This window comes from Lithobates pipiens, unplaced genomic scaffold (assembly GCF_037356315.1).
Source record: "Lithobates pipiens isolate NorthernLeopardFrog02 unplaced genomic scaffold, aLitPip1_a1.2 Scaffold_16, whole genome shotgun sequence".
Taxonomy (NCBI): domain Eukaryota; kingdom Metazoa; phylum Chordata; class Amphibia; order Anura; family Ranidae; genus Lithobates; species Lithobates pipiens.
The window spans coordinates 379,881,511-379,903,933 of record NW_027507748.1 but is presented as its reverse complement, the minus strand read 5'-3'; the positions used below and the strand labels follow the sequence as shown (position 1 = coordinate 379,903,933).

Here is a 22,423-nt window from a genome sequence, read left to right as displayed (position 1 = left end):
CTCCATAAAGAATTGCTTTTACTGTACATATCAGATTATTTTCAAAAATGCAAGAGAATGGTTTCTGTACCTGGCAGTAGTACAGTACATCTGTGAGTGAAGGCTGCTGATCTCCAGAGTAAGATATATCTGACTTGACACTTGCCTGTTGCCAAAAATATAAATTAAATTATTAGTAAAGAGACATCTCTGTAGCTTAAAGTGAACCTTTGGCCTTCTAATTGGTACCAATCTGCCAGCGATGCTTTAACACCGGCATCTCCAAGTGCACATTTCTCATACTTGTAACCTGCCACTTCAGGCTCACCTTGTCTCTGGACAGTAACATGACCCCCATTACTCTGCAACTAACAGAAAGGTGTGAACACAGCATCAGAGATGTGCTTCTTGTTTTCAGTAATAAAACACTCATAAGTTGAAGAAAAAATAAAGTGTTTCCATGCATTGGGAGGTGCCTGCAATGATGTTCTGGATTACTACTGGATTAGAAAGTTACAGTATGCTTTAGAGAAAAGTTAATATTGCTTAAAAGTACAAATATGGGCTTTAAAAAAAAAAACACATCCATACTCACCTCCACTTTCCACTATTGACAGTTGCCCAATGCCGACTCTAACACCGAGAACCGTACAATCACATGGTCGCTGATCTGGGTGCAGAGGGGGCAAGCACAGTAGGCTCTGTATCTCAGCCAGGCACTGGATGGTGAAGCCAGTGGTCAGACGGTGAGGTGAATCCCAACAATATTGTCAGGATCTTTCCTGACCCTGACACAGCTCTACCCTGTCAGCTAATAGCGAAAAATAACCCATTCTAAGCTGACTCTAGGTCACAGGAGTACAAAAGTAAATGCACTCCTGTGACCCACAAGTGACACATAGCCAAAAAGCTTTGGCAATGCTTCTCTTTTAAAGCCCAATTGAATTTTCTGTTTAAATCTGCTAAATACATTCTAGGTCAGGGCTTGACAAAATTGCTTTGAATCTAGAAGCCAGTTTAAAAAGTTAGGAGCCAGTTTTTTTTAAGAGTGGTATGGATTGTGAGCTCCCGGGGTAAGGCCAGATATTTTCACCCCCTATCCCTAACTCACAACGGAGCACCCAGTCAATGACTCCAATGTAACACTGTTACATCAGGGTTATGGGCTGACCAGAAAGAGTAAGGCTGGCAACAGATGGAACTGGTTGGCTCTGGCAGGTGCCACTGGCAGGTGGCACTGGATTGGAACTGGCAGGTGGCACTGGTTGCCACTGGCAGATGGCACTGGAAAGTGGCATTGGTTGGCACTGGCAGGTGGCACTGATTGGCAGTGGCATTGGTTGGCACTGGCAGGTGACACTGGCTGGCACTGGCAGACATTGGCAGGTGGCACTGGTTTGCAACTGGCGGGTGGTACAATTGGCACTGGCAGGTGGCACTGATTGGCGGTGGCACTGGTAGGTGGCATTGGTTGGCACTGGCAGGTGGTGCTGGCATGTGGCACTGATTGGCAGTGGCAGGTGGCACTGATAGATGGCAGTGGTTGGCACTGGCAGGTGACACCGGCTGGCACTGGCAGACATTGGCAGGTGGCACAATTGGCACTGGCAGGTGGCACTGATTGGCAGTGGCACTGGTAGGTGGCATTGGTTGGCACCCGCAGGCATTGGCAGGTGGCACTGGTTTGGAACTGGCAGGTGGCACTATTGGCTGGCAGGTGGCACTGGCAGGTGGCACTGATTGGTGGTGGTACTGGTTGGTGGCAGGTGGCACTGGCAGGTTTCACACTGAGTAACTGTGAGAGGAGAGAGGAGCTGTCAGAATTGAGCTTAATGTTGGGGTGGGCGATATGCCGCGAGTACCAGCTCCCGTGCGCATGCGCGGGAGTGACGTCATCGCGGCTTTGCCGAATGACAGCGGCGGAGCAGCGAGACCCACCGAGAAGATGGATGCGGCGGACTACAGGGGACAGCGGTGACATCGCTGGGTCCTGTGTCAGGTAAGTGACACATAATGGACTACTATGCAATGCATAGTAGTCCATTATGCTTTACCTTTGCAGGGAATGAAAGAGGAAGTAAACTCATCAGGGAATGAAAGAGGAAGTAAACTCATCAGGGAATGAAAGAGGAAGTAAACTCATCCATTATTATATATGTACTCCAACTCAGGAGACTCTCAAAATGTATAGAGTAAGAACTGAAGTACACTATTCTATTTGCGTTCTATTGCTGGCATTTAAAAAAAAACTTTTGAATTTTTTACTATATAAAAAGGAAAAAAAAAAGAAAAAAAAAACAGGTTCACTTACTGTTATTAAATACAGTACATCAGATGAAAATACCAGGATGGTACAAACATCCCAAAAATTGGATTTTTGGAAAGTAGAAAGCCCAAGGTGATCTAATTTTTGCCCCAATATTTTGCAAATGAGGAGACATGATGCTATTGAGGTGGATAAAACACGAAGCTTGTTTACAGGGCATTAGATATAGTGCAAGCATAAATGTACAGATCCTACACTGAGGGAGGAGGAGGTGAATAGGTTAATGTACAGTGGGAGGACAGGGATGAGGGAGTTTATATGCAGGATAAGGGATATATATATATATATATATATATATATATATATATATATATATGGAAACAAGATGGAATGAGAAATAGAAAGGGGATGAGAACAAAAAAAGATTCCCCAATCGCACGCCCTTACCATAAATCTACTGCTGCCTGAGATAGAGACCTAACGAATGATTAATTCACATTAATGCCCCTTACACACGGTCGGATTTTCCCATGGAAAATGTCCGATGGGAACTTGTTGTCATAAATTCCGATTGTGTGTACACAATTCCACGCATGCTTGGAATCAAGCAGAAGAGCTGCACTGGCTATTGAACTTCATTTTTCTTAGCTCGTCTTACGTGTTATACGTCACCGCGTTCTTGACTTTCGGAATTTCCGGCAAGATTTGTATGATCGTGTGTATGCAAGACAAGTTTGAGCCAACATCCGTTGGAAAAAATCCATGGATTTTGTTGTCGGAATGTCCGATCGCATGTACAGGGCATAACAGTTGTACTGTTTACATTTGTTGTCACTGTGATTGGTCATCACAGTGATCACAAGGTACCGAGGGATTGACTCTATACACTGTGTCTGGGATCTGGCTGCTTGAAGTATTGTGCAGATTTCTGTAGTGAACGAATCACAAACAAATATGAAACAAGATTTCTCGAGATGCTGTAAAACACAGACCACCTTGTAGTGTTAAGTTTATTTTTTTTATTTTACTCTGCCTTTAAGATTATTATAGCTAGCTAGGGATTGAAACCAATAAGGTACATTTTTGATAATCTAAAAATACAAAACGGCTTCTGTAGTAAATAAACAAATTTTAAGTTATTTTTTGGAGAAAAGTAAAAAAATAAGTCCCTAAGCCTTATGAATTTGCTGTTCTGTAGTGCATAATACTTACACATTCATATTCTGCATCATACTCAAAATCAACGTTGTTATCGCCTTCAAATTCTTGTTCTTGAACCTGCACAACAATTTTTTTACAAAAGACTGGTTAAAATGTAGTATTTTTCAAAGCAGCTTTTGTTTGAACATTTTTTAGTGTAGGCACAAAAAACATAAGTCAAACAGACTACAGATAATTACAATTCAGTACAGATCTAAGTCACAAAGCAAACAGTGAAAGGTTTGATAACATCACAGCCGGCCTGATAGGGATACACAGTTCACAAAGTCATGATATTGATTTAGAGGAAAAAAAAAACGAGGTAATTAAACTCCATATTTTGATATAATGGAGTCATGTATACAAGTGATTAAGCCAGCCAGCATGACCAGACACTGTCAAATTTTCACGTGGCCTTCCACAGAAGACACTTAAGTGGGTTGCTTAAGCATTATGTACCTATTGAGTTTTTGTAACCATTCAAATCATCATAGTAGGGGGTGCTACAGAGGCTCATTTAATAGCTATGCACAACAAACTGTCATTGAAAGATCTCCATGGATTCAAATTTGGCCAAAGACGAAGTATCAAAACTACCCAAAATGCAGGTAATAGGGTTGACATTCAGGAAGATACCCATCACATTATTAAGTGCTTCCCACTCCCCGTATAGTGAAATGACAGGCGGGCAGGAGCACTCCTGTCCTATGACGTCCTCTCACTCTTGGCGCGCAAGATATAGTGCATCACCAATCACGATAAAGAGACTATGACGTAGGCTCTTTACCATGTGATCAGTTGTGTCCAATCACAGCTGACCACAGTGTAAACAGGAAATGCCAGTTATCGGCATTCCTCTCCTCACACTGACAGCGTGTAAGGAGAGAAGAAGCGGTAAGCAGCATTTCTCAGGGGGGACATCTGCACTGACAATCAGGGCACAGATCATCAGTGCAGCCCCATCAGTGCCGCCCTTAAAAGTTGCCTGTTGGTGCCCATCAGTGTCGTCTATCAGTGCAACCTATCAGTGCTGCATATCAGTGCCTCCTCATCAGTGCCCATCAGTGGAGAAAATTTACTTCATTTTATTACAGAAACTAAGAAAAACTTTTTTTTATTTTTTATTTTAATTTTTACATTTTTGGTATTTTTTCATTTGTTTAGCAAAAAATAAAAAACCCAGTGGTGATTAAGTACCACCAAAAGAAAGCTCTATTTGTCCAAGAAAAAAAAAATTATACAAATTTTGTTTGGGTACAGCGTTGCATGACTGCACAGTTGTCATTCAAATACCGCGTACACACGGTCAGACTTTCCAACGGCAAATGTGCGATCGGAGCTTGTTGTCGGAACCGTGTGTAGGCTCCATTGGAGAGTTTCCATCGGAATATCTGTCGCACAAAATTTGAGATCTGGTTCTCAAATTTTCCGACAACAAAATCCATTTGTGAAAATTCTGATCGCGTGTACACAATTCCAACGAACAAAGTGCCATGCATGTTCGGAATCAAGCAGAAGAGCAGCACTGGCTATTGAACTTAATTTTTCTTGGCTCGTCGTACGTGTTGTATATCACCGCGTTCTTGACGTTCAGAAATTTCGACAACTTTGTGTGACCGTGTGTATGCAAGACAAGTTTGAGCCAACATCTGTCGGAAAAAAACATGGGATTTTGTTGTCGGAATGTCCAAATGTGTGCATTAGTGCGACAGCACTGAAAGCTGAAAATTGGCCTGGCCAGAAAGGGAGTGAGCGTGCTCTGTAGGCAATGTTGGACCAGTATGTTTTAGGTCTAGGAGATGGATTTGTTTACTCTGGGGTCGATTACATTTAGAGGAGCAGGAATTCAGGGTAAAGGCCAATATTATAGAGAAAGTCTGGAGATCAATAGGCCGTGTGTATAATAAATGTGTTAGCCTGTGGGTGGAAGAGAGTGAAATAAGAGGAACTGTTCGTAACATCTCCTTCCATATGTAGTCCAGGGTTGCCACCTTTTCTTCAAGTCAAACCCGAACACTTTAGCGGCGCACAGCAATTTTTTTTATAGTATAAATTATACATATATTTTGCTATTAAATAACATTCCTAATCATATGAAGTTAATAACAAGAGTCCCCCTTTACATCAGAGTCCACGGAGTTTCCCTTTTACATCTGAATCTACAGAGCTCCTCTTTTACTTCTGAACTCGCAGAATTGACTTTCACTGTAAGGGGGGACTCTGCAGACTCTGATGTAAGGGAGAACTCTGGGGACTCTAACATAAGGGATGCTCTGGGAATCTTGATCTAAAGAGGAATACTGAGAACTCTGATGTATGGAGAGGACTCTGATATAAGGGGGAACACGGTGGCCTCTGGTGTAATGGGGAACTCTGAAGTAAGGGATGCAGGATTCCAAACCCGAACTGTCCAGGTGAATCCCGGACAGGTGGCAACCCTAGTGTAGTCAGGTATAGGGCCGGTATCTCATTCCCATTTGCCTCTGCATGGGAGTGAAACATCAAGCAGTAGTTTATGGAGAAGCTGTGTGTAAATCCCCGAAATGGGTTCCTCAGCCTCAACAATTAGACTGAATAGTGGAGTATTGGAGATGAGGAAGGAAAGGGTAATATTCTGTGCCATTAAAGCATGTCAGAGTTGAATGTGTCTTATCTAAACGGAATTCTATTTGCAGTTTTTGGAAGGACTTGAAGGAGTTGTAAAGGCAGAAGTTTTTTTTATCTTAATGCATTCTATACATTAAGATAAAAAGCCCTCTGTGTGTAGCAGCCCCCCCCCCCCCAATTACCTACCTGAGCCCCTTCTCTCTCCAGGAATGTCCACGATCCCCTCAGCCATCCAGTACACTTGTCCTGATTGGCTAAGACAGAGCAGTAGGCCCTATTTGCTCTCGCAGCTGCCAATCAAAGTCAGTTAGCCAATCAGGGGAGGGGGAGGGACCAGGCCAGACTCTGTGTCTGAATGAAACCCATCATGGCTGCATCAGGCGTGCTCCTGTGTGTATTGGCATACGCAGACGTGCGGCTGCACGAACAGGCGTATGCAGATGAGCAACAACGCTAATGGGCGTATGCAGATGCGTGACGGCGCTAACGGGAGTACGGCACTAATGGTGCCTCCTGGGCTATATTTAACCTAAGGCTAAGACCTGTGCATTGCTGGATTATCGTCAGCTCCCCTGTGTTCAGTGTTTCCTGATATTTGACCTCCAATTACTGACCCGGCTTGCTTAACCTGTTATCCTGATCTCCTGGTTTGACCTCTGGCTTGTACTACTGACCCTGCTATTGTCTGCTCCACTGTGTTTGATCTCGGCTTGGCTCACCGACTCTGCTGCAACCTGTCTCACCATGTATGACCCTGGCTTGTTCCAGTTCTGCCACCTGAATCTCACATTGACTGATTTACTGTGGATGACCCCCGGCCTGGCTCCTGGTTCTGTTTCCTGATTGTCCTTCTGCCAAGTTCACTTGGTACTCCACAAGTACACCTGCCTTACAGTACATCTTGCTTGTTCCAGCAACCTTCCGGTGATCAGCACATCAAACCACAACAACTGGCAAACCATGCTTCTTTGGGCACTGCACTCCCTGTAACACTTCAAGGGGTGCACTGCACTTAGCTGCAAGGGGAGCCCTCTCAGCACCTCAGCCTAACACCTGGTACGTGACAGGGGCACTCAAAGGAAGGAGGGACTAGGAGCAAATAAAGAGGGAACCAAGAAGAGGAGGATCCAGGCTGCTCTGTGCAAAACCAACTGCACAGAGGAGGTACATAGAACATGTTTGTTATTTTTTTTATTTTTTTTTAAAGCGAGCCTTTACAATCACTTTAAGGGTCTGATATACATATACACTATATATTTATTTATTAACAAGAGTACATATACACGATATTATGAAATCATTTGGTGGAGGGTGGATTATAGTGTGGGGTTGTTTTTCAGGGGTTGGCCTTGGCCCCTTAGTTTCAGGGAAGGGAACTCTTAAAGCGTATGAAGACATTTTGGACAATTTCATGCTCCCAACTTTGTGGGAACAGTTTGGGGATAGCCCCTTCCTGTTACAACATGATTGCGCACCAGTGCCCAAAGCAAGGTCTATAAAGACGCGAATGAGTAAATTTGGGGAGGAGGAACTTCACTGGCCTGCACAGAGCCATGACCTCAACCCGATAGAACACCTTTGGGATGAATTAGAGCGGAGAGTGCGAGCCAGGCCTTCTCATCCACATCAGTGCCTGACCTCACAAATGCGCTTCTGGAAGAATGGTCAATCCTTCCCAAAGACACACTCCTAAACCTTGTGGACAACCTTCTCAGAAGAGTTGAAGCTGTTATAGCTGCAAAGGGTGGGCCAACTCAATATGGATCCTACGGACTAAGGCTACATTCACACCTGAGCATAGTGTTTTTCAAGCAGAAAATCCCATGAATTTACAGCGATTTCGCAGTGGTTTTTACCATGATTTTGCTGCATTTTGTACCACGATTTGCCGCGATTTTTTGCAGGGCAAAGGGTCACCAATGTTAAAAGAAGAAAAACGCCCAAATCTGCTTGATTAGAGTGACAAAAAAGGGTCCGGAACTCGTTTGAGCTTCAGGCGTCCGGCTTCAGGCGACATGAAGTGGAGATGTGAACCATCTCCATTGAGAATAATAGATTTTTTCTCCTCTAGCGTTTTGTAGCTTGAGGCTTCAAGCTACAAAACGCTCAGGTGTGAATGGGGTCGAAGACTACGAGGCCACTGAAGTTCATGTGCATGTAAAGGCAGATGACCCAATACATTTGGTAATATAGTGTAGCTGGGAGATCAAAAGTATAACAACAATATTGAAACCAATTTAAAGTATAACTAAAGGCAAAACTTTTTTTTAGTTTTGGCTAGAGTGGAAAGGGATTAGAAAAAAAAAAAGTTTTGCTTATAGTTCTTCTATAACTTTCAAAGCTCTGAGGCGAACAATTTGACCAGACAGGAGTAAACTGTGTATAACTAGAGATCTTGAAAAGGTTTTTCACCCTCAGCCTATTAACTGAATTGTTGGTACAGTGAGGGAAAAAAAGTTTTTTTTATACCCCCTGCTGATATTGCCCACTGACAAAGAAATGATCAGTCTATAATTTTAATGGCCGGTTTATTTTAACAGTGAGAGACAGAATAACAACAACAAAATCCAGAAAAATGCATTTAAAAAAAGTTATAAATGAATTTGCATTTTAATGGAGTAAAATAATTATTTGACCCCTTCGCAAAACTTGACTTAGTACTTGGTAGCAAAACCCTTGCTGGCAATCACAGAGGTCAGACGTTTCTTGTAGTTGGCCACCAGGTTTGCACACATCCCAGAAGGGATTTTGTCCCACTCCTCTTTGCAGATCCTCTCCAAGCATGGTTTTGAGGCTTCACTCCATATATTTTCTATGGGAATAAGGTCTGGAGACTGGCTAGGCCACTCCAGGACCTTAATGTGCTTCTTCTTGAGCCACTATTTTGTTGCCTTGGCCGTGTGTTGGCGGATTGTCATGCCGGAATACCCATCCACGACCCATTTTCAATGCCCTGGCTGACGGAAGGAGGTTCTCACCCAAGAATTGATGGTACATGGCTCCGTCCATTGTCCCTTTGATGCAGTGAAGTTGTCCTGTCCTCTTAGCAAAAAAACACTCCAAAGCATAATGTTTCCACTTCCATGTTTGACGGTGGGGATGTTGTTCTTGGGGTCATAGGCAGCATTCCTCCTCCTCCAAATACGGCGAGTCGAGTTGATGCCAAAGAGGTCGATTTTGGTCTCATCTGACCACAACAATTTCACCCAGTTCTCCTCTGAATCATTCAGATGTTCATTAGAAAACTTCAGACAGTCTGTACATGTGCTTTCTTGAGCCGGGGGACCTTACGGGAGCTGCAAGATTTCAGTCCTTTAGGGCGTAGTGTGTTACCAATTGTTTTCTTGGTGACTATGGTCCCAGCTGCCTTGAGATCATTGACAAGATTCTCATGTGTAGTTCTGGGCTGATTCCTCACCATTCTCATGATCATTGAAACTCCACGAGGTGAGATCTTGCATGGAGCCCCAGACCGAGGGAGATTGACAGTTATTTTGCGTTTCTTCCAATGTGAAAAAATCTTGCTGAGTGATAGGGGATCGAATATTTATTTTGCTCATTAACCACTTGGCTACTGGGCACTTAAACCCCCCTCCTATACAGACCAATTTTCAACTTTCAGCGCTGATGCACTTTGAATGACAATTGCGCGGTCATACAACATTGCACTGAAATTAAAATTTTATCATTTTTTCCCCCCAAATAGAGCTTTCTTTTGGTGGTATTTGATCACCTGTGCGATTTTTATTTTTTGTTAAAAAAAGTAAAAAGACTGAATAAAAAAAAAATAAATTAAAAATGTTGTTATACAATTTTAAAACGGGTAATTTTTTTCCGTCATTGATGTACGCTGATGAGGTGGCAGTGATGGGCACTGATCGGTTACACTGATAGACAGCACTTCTAGGTGGGCATTTATAAGTGGCACTTGTGGGAATTTTCAGATGGCAATTATGAGGCATAATTGCCTCTTCCGTTTCGGGACCGATGTCCCTTTAACCACTTGCCGACCAGCGCACGACGATGTACGTCGACAGAATGGCATGGGCAGGCAAATGGGCGTACATGTACGTCCCTTTAAATTTGCCACCCTGCCATCGGGAGCGCGCCACCGGCGGCACGCTCCCGCGCTGGTCGGGACCCCCGTGAGTCCAGTCGCGGGACCCGCGGACTCGATCGCCGCGGGCATCCCCGCGATCGTCTCACGGAACGGCCGAATGGAGAAGTGCCGTTGTAAACAACATTTCTCCATTCTGCCTAGCAACTAGTGACGCTGATCTCTGCTCCATGTGATTGGAGCAGAGATCAGTGTTCACTAAATGAAAGCCCAACCCCCCCACAGTTAGTAACACGCCCCTAGGAACACTTAACCCCATACACTGCCACCCACGGGTTAACCCCTTCACTGCCAGTGTCATTTACACAGGAATCACTGCATTTATATAGCAGTGATTACTGTATAAATGACAATGGTCCCAAAAATGTGTCAAAAATGTCCGATGGGTCCCCCACAATGTCGCAGTCACAATAAAAATCGCTGATCGCCGCCATTGCTAGTAAAAAAAAAAAATAATAAAAAATTATTAATAAAAATGCTATAAAACTATCCCTATTTTGTAAACGCTATAACTTTTGCGCAAACCAATCAATCAATAATCGCTTATTGCGATTTTTTTTACCAAAAATATGTAGAAGAATACGTATCGGCCTAAACTGAGGGAAAAAAATGTTTTTTTTATATATTTTTGGGGGATATTTATTATAACAAAAAGTAAAAAATAATGCGTTTTTTTCTAAATTGTCGCTCTATTTTTGTTTATAACGCAAAAAATAAAAACCGCAGGGGTGATCAAATACCACCAAAAGAAAGCTCTATTTGTGGGAAAAAAAGGACGTCAATTTTGTTTGGGAGCCACGTCGCACGACCGCGCAATTGTCAGTTAAAACGACGCAGTGCTGAATCGCAAAAAGTGGTCTGGTCTTTGACCAGCAAATTGGTCCGGTCTGAAAGTGGTTAAAGTGAGCCGGTGATCGGCTTTTTTTTTCCTCCTCCGTTTTTTTCTCCTCAGCGGGAGGAGAAAAAAAAGCGATCACCGAGCTTTTGTTTTGATCATGTGATCAGCTGTCATTGGCTGACAGCTGATCACATGGTAAGGGGCTGGGACTGGCCCCTTACTCAGATCGGTGATCACCTGAGTCTCAGTGACTCGGTGATCACAGCACGCACAGGGAACGTGCACAGGGGAGGCCGTCTTGGAATTCACATCCACGCTGTGGCCATCATTCAGTCATAGCATGGATGTCAATTGGTTAAAATGCAAATTAATTTATAACTTTTTAGAAATGTGTTTTTCTGGAAAATTGTGTTGTTATTCTGTCTCTCACTGTTAAAATAAACCTACCATTAAAATTATAGACTGATAATTTCTTTGTCAGTGGGCAACCATACCAAATCAGCAGGGGAGCAAATACTTTTTCCCCCCTCACTATAAAATGTAAAATTAAGTATTTTTAATCTGCCATCTTACTAGAAACCGGCCACACACAAATAACAAAACTGGCTTGTTATTTTCCTGTAATGTTTATTAAATATGGCAGTCCACCCATACTGAACCAAGTAATGCCACACATAACATATCTGTCACCAGGCACAATAAGCGTGCTTCCAATCTAAGCAGATTAAAGATAAACAATATTCTATTCATCAATGTCACTCCTGGTAAACCTTTATTGACCCAGCACAAACACACAGAGAGTCCTCACCTACTCTATTGCATTTTAGACTTGTGACTTAGTTGTAGAGATGACATCTGTACAGCAAAGGCCATAAAGGTGAAACACATTAAAAGGGGCAGCCTGTAGGAGGGGAATCTGTGAGTTTGTGCTGGATCAATAAAGATTTACCACAAGTGACGTCATACATGGGCAGCCACCCATTTGCCTCGATACGGAATACAGAGCACCAACATGCTCCGTTAGTTGGGCACCTAATGTGCTTGGTTCAAAAAAGTGTAACACCGTTCAGGCAGCAAATGATTGCCAAATCATTGCAGGTGCTCATCCCGGCTCACCACCGCCAGTAGTCAATATAGGAAAAAGTGGATGGCTGCATACCACAACGAGATAAAATTCTGTTCGAATACTCTTTATTGTCACCATGCCAGATGGATGTCACAGGAGCATTTGTTGCTCCTAATGTTCTTGCACGTGACATCATTGATGTGCAGCCGCTCACTTGTCTTTAAATGGAATGCGGAGCAGCAACATGTCCCTTTAGGCTGGCACCTAATGTGCTTGCACATGACATCATTGGTATGCAGCTGTCCACTTTTCTTTCTATGTGTCTTTTGGTTGGCACCCAATGTACTTGCAGTGGTAACCGAGAAGAGCTCATGGGCTTTGCATCAGTGCCTTACATTTAAATGACTGTAATAGGTGTTCTATTTATCTTGTGTTTATAAAAAAACAAATGCACAGTACACGCACTTTAACCTCCCTGGCGGTATGATTCAGTCTGGATTTAGGTGCTGAAAGCGGTACAATTATTTTGCATGGAAATTTGGCATCTTATATTGTAGTCCTGTAATTCTTAGGAATAACTCACTTAAATATGTTCAAACCAGAGTCTAGCAGACATCCCGGGTATAATAAAGTTTATAATATAATAAAGAATAATTAAAATTATTCAATAATGTAATCAAATCCTAAAACACTGAAAAGGGGACACTTTCTGGTTGCTCTGGACAATCTCCAAATTCCAGGCAGAAAAAACAGTATTTATAATATAAAAGTGCATGCAGGGCATTGCACAGACCACTAGGGACAAAGGGGGTGTGTAATTTTGTAATACAGCACTGTAATCTGTAAGATTACAGTGCTGTGTGTGTTTTGTGTACCTTAACTTTTTTGAATTTGCCGCCGTTCTCCACTACCGTGCGCCATAACGTCGCAGGGAACGGAGCTCGGCGGCATTCGGCGCAGTGAATCGAGCGGAGGACAACTCGATCACACAGCGCGGAGGACATCGCTGGATCCAGGGGACAAGGTAAGTCTCACTGTGTCCTCCCCTGCATCCAGCGAAGCGATCCCGTGTCTGGCTCGGAGTTACCGCTCCTATCAGTAAAATCCTAACCTGAGCCAGACTCGGGATTACCCCTAGGGGGGTTAAAGATGAAGAACAGAGTGTGGGACTGGGGGAGGGGGATTATTGTGGTGCCTGAAATTAATAGAGGAGATACCAAAAAATACAAACAGATAGATACAATAGATACTTTAAAAGGAATGAACATTGATTCTTTATTTAGTGGGATAATCATAAAAATATGTATCATCAGAAATAAATCACAACAATACAAAATACATTAGATAAAATTGTCGTCTACTCAGTGTGATAAAGTCAAAATTTTAATCGTTGGTCAAAAAAGAGTCCCAACATGTTTCACCATTACAATGGCTTCTTCAGGGAAACCATTTTTTTGAACCAAAGGAAGATGAACAAAACTATAAATGATAACAAAAGAACAATAATTAATACAGAGTATAATTGAGTGAATGTCGCCTGGTTCTTAATCAAGGTGGATTGAATAAAAAATATTATAATAATTTAAATACATACCCCCGGCTCACCTCCGAGCCTGCAACTGGTGGAAAAATTTCAAGGGGGGGGAAAAAGACGTCCAGCCCTAGTGTATCACCTATGGTGACTGCAGGGGGTAGAGGAGAGACCAAATTAGCATAATTTGTTTGTTTGAAAAAAGTTGGGTTAAATATACATATAATGGTATATACGGGGAAATTAATACCTCATGCACCCCAGATAAAGGGTTAGTGTAGTGATACTACAAAAAGCAAAGCACACCAAAAATATTGGAAGAGCTTGAGATGGAATAAACGCAATGTCAGCCAACCTGAATGCACACAGAAGTACAAAAAGGCATCACCTAATTAGATAGAGGGCATTGGGTCAATAGCAAAGCAAAAGTATTAAATTCAGCTGTAGAAAAAATTTAAAAAAAATTTACATTGCGTTTATTCCATCTCAAGCTCTTCCAATATTTTTGGTGTCCCTTGCTTTTTGTAGTATCACTACACTAAGGGCCGGTTCACACTGCAGGCGATGCGAGGCGACACCGACTTGCCTCGCCGCGACCTGCCGCGACCTCAGCGGCAACTTGCAGATGACTTCTGTATAGAAGTCAATGCAAGTCGCCCCCAGGTCGCCCAGAAGTAGTACAGGAACCTTTTTTCTGAGTCGAAGCGACTCGAGTCGCTCCTCTCAGAACGGTTCCATTGTACAGAACGGGGGCGGCTTGCGAGAGCGCGGCGAGGCGAGTCGTGTCGCCTCGCATCGCCCGCAGTGTGAACCGGCTCTAACCCTTTATCTGGGGTGCATGAGGTATTAATTTCCCCGTATATACCATTATACGTATATTTAACCCAACTTTTTTCAAACAAACAAATTATGCTAATTTGGTCTCTCCTCTACCCCCTGCAGTCACCATAGGTGAAACACTAGGGCTGGACGTCTCCCCCTCCCCCCCCCCTGAAAGTTTTTCACCAGTTGCAGGCTCAGAGGTGAGCCGGGGGTATGTATTTAAATTATTATATTTTTTATTCAATCCACCCTGATTAAGAACCAGGCGACATTCACTCAATTATACTCTGTATTAATTATTGTTCTTTTGTTATTTATAATTTTGTTCGTCTTCCTTTGGTTCAAAAAAATGGTTCCCCTGAAGAAGCCATTGTAATGGCGAAACATGTTGGGACTCTTTAGACCAACGATTAAAATTTCGACTTTATCACACTGAGTAGACGACAATTTTATCTAATATATTTTGTATTGTGATTTATTTCTGATGATACATATTTTTATGATTATCCCACTAAATAAAGAATCAATGTTCATTCCTTTTAAAGTAGCTATTGTATCGGTTTGTATTTTTTGGTATCTCCTCTATTAATTTCAGGCACCACAATAATCCCCCTCCCCCAGTCCCACACTCTGTTCTTCATCTTTAACCCCCCTAGCGGTTATCCCGAGTCTGGCTCAGGTTAGGATTTTACTGATAGGAGCGGTAACTCTGAGCCAGACACGGGATCGCTTCGCTGGATGCAGGGGAGGACACAGTGAGACTTACCTTGTCCCCTGGATCCAGCGATGTCCTCCGCGCTGTGTGATCGAGTTGTCCTCCGCTCGATTCACAGTGCCGAATGCCGCCGAGCTCCGTTCCCTGCGACGTTATGGCACACGGGAGTGGAGAACGGTGGCAAATTCAAAAAAGTAAAGGTACACAAAACACACACAGCACTGTAATCTTACAGATTACAGTGCTGTATTACAAAATTACACACCCCCTTTGTCCCTAGTGGTCTGCGCAGTGCCCTGCATGCACTTTTATATTATAAATACAGTTTTTTCTGCCTGGAATTTGGAGATTGTCCATAGCAACCAGAAAGTGTCCCTTTTTCAGTGTTTTAGGATTTGATTACCTCTATTTATTCATTTCAGCCACGCAATAATCCCCCTCCCCAGTCCCACACTCTGTTCTTCATAATATACTGGGATGAGGTGCCCTATGTATTAGACTCCCTCTCCACACTTTTCTACTTCTCGCACTTTAAAGATGTCAATGATCTGATAAAGTTCCCTTAGACCCCATTCACACCTGAGCGTTTTGTAGCCCTACGCCTGAAGCTACAAAACGCTGGAGGGGAAAAAATACATTATTCTCAATAGAGATGGTTCACATCTCCACTCCAAGTCGCCTGAAGCCTTACGCCTGAAGCTCAAACAAGTTTCAGGACCCTTTTTTGTCGCGCGAATCAGGCTGATTTGGGCGTTTTCATTCCCATAGAAACTAATGGAAACGCTCGATTCGAGCATTTAGCGCGACAACGAGCGTTTCTATGGGCGTTTTGACGCTGTAACTGCTCAATGCTTAACATTGGTGACCTTTTGCCCTGCACAAATTCGCGACAAAACGCGGCAAAAAAACGCCGCGAATCGCGGTAAAAAACGCAGCAAAAAACAATTGAAAAAGCTACGCTCAGGTGTGAATGCAGCCTTAGGCCGCGTACACACGGGCGGATTGTCTGCCCAACTAAGTTCGGCAGACAATCCGACAGACAGGCCGTTCAAAATTAGCATGAACGGACTTGACCACACACGATAAGCAGACAGTCCGCTGAAAGCGTGCGTGATGACGTGTACAGCACGTACGACGGGACTAGAAAAACGACGTCCTATACACTGCAATGCAACCTTCGGCCGTGTAAACCCTTTCTGAGCATGCGCCATACTTAGTCCGTCCAACTTGCCTACACACGAGCAGACTGTCCGCTGAAACCAAGTTTGGACGGACAAAACCAAGTTTGAACGGACTGTCTTACGGAAATTTCGTAAGACTTTGTTCGTCAGACTGTCCGCTGAAAAAGTCCGCTGAAGCCTACACACGAGCGGATTGTCCGCTGAAACACTGTTCAGCGGACTAAGTTGGGCAGACAGTCCGCCCGTGTGTACGCGGCCTTAGAGCGACTTATTCCAGCTACTGGGAGATGGCATATATAAGTGTAATATTAATATAGATTTCATTTGCCAAGAGCCATCAAATGCTTCATTTCCACTGTTACAGAGAACTCCGGCTATAACTAAAAGATGAAGCTCAAACAGAGTACTGATAATAGAACCTATACGTCAAAGGTCACCAACCAAGGGTCCGGTGACCCTCACTGTAAAGCAGGCACCGCCACAACCTTTCCTATGCTTTGTCCATATTGATATCTGTCATGGGATGATAAAGTAACACTAATGGAAAAAAGAGCAACTGGGAAAAAAAAAATAATGGCTTCTGGGATTACACAAATATTTTCAGGAGTGCTGAAAAGCACAGGAAAAGATGGCCAAGATACATACTGTGTTGTCAGACACCATGGATGCAACTCTTCTGCGTTTGTGTGGAAAGCCATACTGAACCTTCTCAGTAGTATTGACATCCCTTTGCATGGTGAAGTGGTTGAGAGAATATTTCAATCTAAAGCCAGTCAGTGATGAGGCATTCTCATTCTCTAAAATTAAAGAAAAGCAGTTAGATTTCTTCTGCCATGCGTTCCATCGTTTTAGCTGCAACTCTTGAATTAGTAAGTGAAGTAAAGTCAGTCCTTCAATGTGTAAGCTCTGGCATTATACAGTGCCTTGAAAAAGTATTCATACCCCATTAAAACATTCCACATTTTGTCATGTTACAGCCAAAAATGTAAATGTATTTTACTGGGATACCAACACAACGTGGTACATAATTGTGAAGTGGAAGGAAACATTTTTTACAAATAAATATCTGAAAAGTGTGGTGTGCATTTGTATTCAGCCCCCCTTTACTCTGATACCCCTAACTATAGTCTAGGGAAACCAATTGCCTTCAGAAATCACCTAATTAGCAAATAGTATCCAACTGTGTGTAATTTAATCTCAGTATAAATACAGCTGTTCTGTGGAACCCTCAGAGGTTTGTTAGAGAACCTTAGTCAACAAACAGTATCATGAAGGCCAAGAAACACACTAGACAGGTCAGTGATAAAGTTGTGGCGTTTACAGCACGGTTAGGTTATAAAAAAATGTTCTAAGCTTTGAACATCTCACAGAGGATTGTTCAATTCATCATCCGAAAATGGAAAGAGTATGGCACAACTGCAAACCTACCAAGACATATCCGTCCAAACTGAGAGGCCAGGCAAGGGGAGCATTAATCAGAGAAGCAGCCAAGATGCCCATGGTAACTCTGGAGGAACTGCAGAGACCCACAACTCAGATGGGAGAATCTGTCCACAGGACAACTATTAGTTGTGCACTCCAAAAATCTGGCCTTTAGGGCACTTTCATAGTGGGTCAGGGGGGCGGTAAAGTGCCACTATTTTTACCGCCACTTTACTGTTGTTTTAATGATGCTTTTCGGCTGCTAGCAGGGGTGCTTTTAACTACCGCTAGTGGCCGATGAAGGGGTTAATAATGGCTGCAAAGCACTGCTGCAGAAGTGCTTTGCAGATGCTGCCAATTGATTTCATTAGGCAGGGGCGCTTTAGGAGCGGTGTATAAAAATTCTGAATATAGAATATCCATATTTTTAAATGCTGCCTCCCCATTCCCCTATGTATATTTTAGCATAAATCTTAATGCAAAAACATCATTCTATATGGTCACGTGACCTTAAAGCTCTGTCTCCCCAGTGTAAATATGTAGCTGGTGCTAAGGACACCATAACCCCCCACCCCCCTCTTCACACTGCACAGGAACAGAGCTGAGGGTGTCAATCAGCTGGAGATCCCTCCCGTCACCTTTTTGTTCATTGCGTCTGGAAAACGTATCAGAACTGATAGCAAAGGAACGAGTCAGAAGACAGAAATGACACTTATTACCCTGGATTGAGAAAAGGACACACTACAGAGGAATATGCTTTTCTCATATTTCATGTCTGAGGTTTACAACCACTTTCAATTTTACTTTAAATTTGGATTTCCTATGTTTCGCTGCAAGAGCTCTCATACATATGCTGGTGCCATTCATTCATGATGGTTCTACAGGCCATTCAGATAAATGGACTGCCCTAATGCAATGCATGTTAAAGTGCAAAAAAAAAAGGTTACACCGGGATGATGCATGAAGCTACAGGCATCATCATGGTATCTTTTTTTCAGCTAGCGATGGGCTTTAATGTAAAAGCAATCCTAGCAGATAATTAGCCACTGGATTGCATTTACAGGTGGCAGAAGGGGGTCCCCTCCTCCTGCCGACTTCCTAGGCTCTTCTGGCCATAGGGATGACCAAAGGACCAGAACATCCCAGATTATCTGTATGGTCAAAGAAACCGGAAGTGACAAGTATTTTGTCACTTTTGGTATTGACTACTGTAAACAGGCTGTTACCGGACTGTGAAAGCATTGGATCAAACTAATCTTGGTTTGATCTGATGCTTTTAAGGACAGTGGAGCTATCTCTATATGTGTCCAAACCCGCCTGAACTATTCCGCCAGGAAGCTGTCAAAGCTGACAGTCAATTATAAGTGGCAGAAGCATTGCCTACCTCACAGCCTCACATAAGCAAGGGGTGTGTATACGTGCAGCTATAGGGCAAGGAATGCCTCTGATGCCCATAACCAGCTGACAGCTTGTCAGGATAGCTCAGGTGGGTTCGGACTCATGTTCAAACATGCCTGAGCTCATCAATGGTCATGAGCATCCCTGCTCCCTTGTTGCTGCAGGACAGGGAATACCTCTGCTGATTTGGTGACAGTCATAGCTTGCTTCTGGGTTTGATCCAAATGTAAATTTGACCAAACCTGCACTCACTCCTACTGTAATTATATATATATATATATATATACACATATACACACACACACACTAGTACCATACCAAGTCAGTTGACATATAACCATGAAAATAAACCAATCCAACAATAACCCCTCCTCTTTTTTGGCATGCTGTAATAAACTTTTACTATCTATTCTTATTGTATTCATGTATAAGGCCTCGTGCACAAAGGTGCAAAAACGTTATTTGAGGGGTGTCTGGTGTTTTTTCTTTCTTTTTTACATCCCTGCATGCAGCTGCATGTTAGCAAATAAGCCCATACACATATACAAGCGTTTATGCACATATTTGCGCACAGCATGCAGGGTGGTTAAAAAAAATGGCAGTTTTAACCCCCGCTAGCAGCCGAAAAAGGCGGCGCTTTGCCGGCGGTATAGCCGTGCTGTCCCATTGATTTCAATGGGTAGGAGCGGTGTATTCACTGCTCCAAAGATGCGGCTAGCAGGACTTTTTTCACCGTCCTGCTAGCGCACCGCTCCAGTGTGAAAGCCCTCCGAATTTCACACTGGAGTGAAAGGGGCCGTTTTTTTCAGGAGCTACACAGCCGCTATTTTTGCGCTGTAGCGCCTGAAAACCACCCCAGTGTGAAAGGGGCCTGAATGTCAGTTAGTGTCTGTGTCAATGTTTTTTGTCAGTTAGTGACAGTGTCAATTAGTGTCTGTTGATGTCAGTGTTATTGTCAGTTAGTATCAGAGTCAATAAGAGTCTGTTAATGTCAATTAGTGTCTGTGTCAATGTTTTTTGTCAGTTAGTGGAAGTGGCAATTAGTGTCTGTTAACGTTAGGCTCCATTCACACCTGAGCTTTTTGTAGCTTGAAGCCTGAAGCTACAAAACGCCGGAGGGGAAAAAATCTGGTGACCTTTTGCCCTGAACGAAATCGCGGGAAAAAAAAAAGGCAGCAAAATCGCACGCTTTTCTGCCTGAAAACGCTACATTCAGGCGTGAATGGGGCCTAAGTGGCAGTGTGTCACTTACTGGTAATGTCAGTTAGTTATTGGCAGTGTTAGCCCTTGTACACACGGTCGGACATTCTGACAACCAAATCCATTGGATTTTGTCCGAAACTGTTGCATACACACGGTCGGACAAAGATGTCGGAAAATCAGATTTTACATAACGTGATGACGTTATTTCGTTACAACGGGACTATGTTCAGGCTAGTAGCCAATAGCTTTGGTCTAGGAATTTGATCTGAGCATGCGTGGCACTTTGTCCGTCGGAGTAGGCTACACATGATCGGAGTATGTCTGATAGGAGCATGTTGTCGGAGGATTTTATAGACAAGTTGGAAAACTTAGTCCGTCGGAACGGTCCGATGGAGACCACACACAGTCGGATTATCTGACAATACCGCCCCATCGGACACATTCATCAGAATCTCCGACCGTGTGTACAAGGGCTTAGAGCTTGTGAGTTTTAGGTAAGAAAAAAGGGTTTTATATGTAGTGTCAGTGTGTTCAGCTAGAACACAAAATGCATACTTATTGTTTCTTGGCCCTACTACGAGTACAAAGAACACACACATTGTATTGCTGCGATAGTCAGTATTTAATTTGTAGGTTTTTTTGGTGGTGGGTCATGGTAATGACCCGTTTCCTTTTCATAATAAAACAAATTTAGGGGATATCCATTAACATTTGCCACCAAACTAAAGCCTAATCTGTCTTATAAAATCCACCTGGGTACACTAAGTAGTTGTAGCGATATGTACAGTTATACAAACATGATGTTTGGTCAATAACGTTTGTTGGGACCCTGGTAATTAGGGGGTTGAGAATGCATGTAAACAATAGAAGGAGTTGATGTACATAGGTCTCTAAACGCTCTGCGCATATAAACGCGGGTAATTATGTCCCCAAAACAAGCATTTAGCAAGCTGTCTTTTTTCTGCCAGCTCCTGGTAAAGAGCCAGCGCTGAGAGCAATTTTTCAACATTCCTGTGTGCACGAGGCCTAAAGCCCAATACACACTATACAATTTCCTGTCGATTTTTGTCTTCAGATTTACCAAAACCATATAATATGAGGTAAAACCTTAGGAGTTTCAATTTGTATGCAATCAGACAGGCCCTTGCACTACATGGTTTTGGTAAATCAGACAACAAAAGTTGTATAGTGTATGGGGTCCTAGGCTCCATTTCCACTAGTGCGACTAGTCGTGCGACTTTGGACGCAGGACAAGTCACAGCCCATTGAGTTCAATGGCACCTGGTACAAACAATGCGACTTACAGTTTAGTTTATGTGCATTTTGAATGCTTTTTCTTCCCTGGAGCACAGGCTTCCAGTAGAGGGGGGGATAAAAGTCCTGTGTGCATGAGGCCTGAGGGTAAGGCCTGTGTAAGGGTTGTAGTATATAGGGAAGTTGGTGTAGGGAGCCCCTCGCACAGCTGTGTACATAGAAATAACACGGAGCCTTCCTATGTATTGCCCCCTCTCACTCACAGGCAACCCCTACATCACACTCTCTGCCCTCACACCATCAGGAAGAAGACGCTGCACCTGGCCCCGCCCACCAACAACCAGCTCTCAATAAGTCCTATCCAACCGGGGAGGGGGCAGCAAATCAGCGGCGGTCGGTTCACGTACCTGGTCTATCAGATGATCAGCAGGGAAGCTTGGCGACGCTCTCCTGCCGCCCGCTCATTGGACGATCAGTTCTCCAACAAACACTGGGGGGGAAGGGATTCGATTTTCTCATTGGCGAGCTTGCCATAATAGACGTCATCACGTATAGCCGTGGTCGCACACAGGACGTGCAAAAAAATCTCACAGAGAAATATTTACAACGCCCTCGGTGTTTTCCGCCGTGTAAGGAGAGGTGAGATGTCGCCACCTACCGATCATTTAACAGAACGACACACTATTCGGTTTTTGTATCATTATTAGAGGCGCTCCTTCAGAAAAAAAGTAAAAGGCAGCAGCTACAAATACTGTAGCTGCTGACACTTTCCTGCCCAGGCCAATTTTCAGTTTTCGGTGCTGTTGCAATTTGAATGACAATTA

General features: G+C 43.4%; 1 protein-coding gene across 2 annotated transcripts in view; it reads right to left on the bottom strand.

The window, feature by feature from the left end:
- BEND2 (BEN domain containing 2) overlaps window positions 1-22,159 on the bottom strand; it is a 62,104-nt gene extending 39,945 nt beyond the window's left edge. The window contains exons 1-4 of one of the 2 annotated variants that reach the window (XM_077482209.1): window positions 22,007-22,159; window positions 16,968-17,119; window positions 3,458-3,523; window positions 71-145 (exon numbers count right to left, since the gene is read on the bottom strand). In XM_077482209.1, the coding sequence (XP_077338335.1) occupies window positions 71-145; window positions 3,458-3,523; window positions 16,968-17,057 (231 nt within the window). In that variant the 5' untranslated portion in view covers window positions 17,058-17,119; window positions 22,007-22,159. The remainder of the gene's footprint in view (window positions 1-70; window positions 146-3,457; window positions 3,524-16,967; window positions 17,120-22,006) is intronic. The other variant, XM_077482210.1, reaches the window with a different exon arrangement.
- Between the last annotated feature and the right edge of the window lie 264 nt (window positions 22,160-22,423).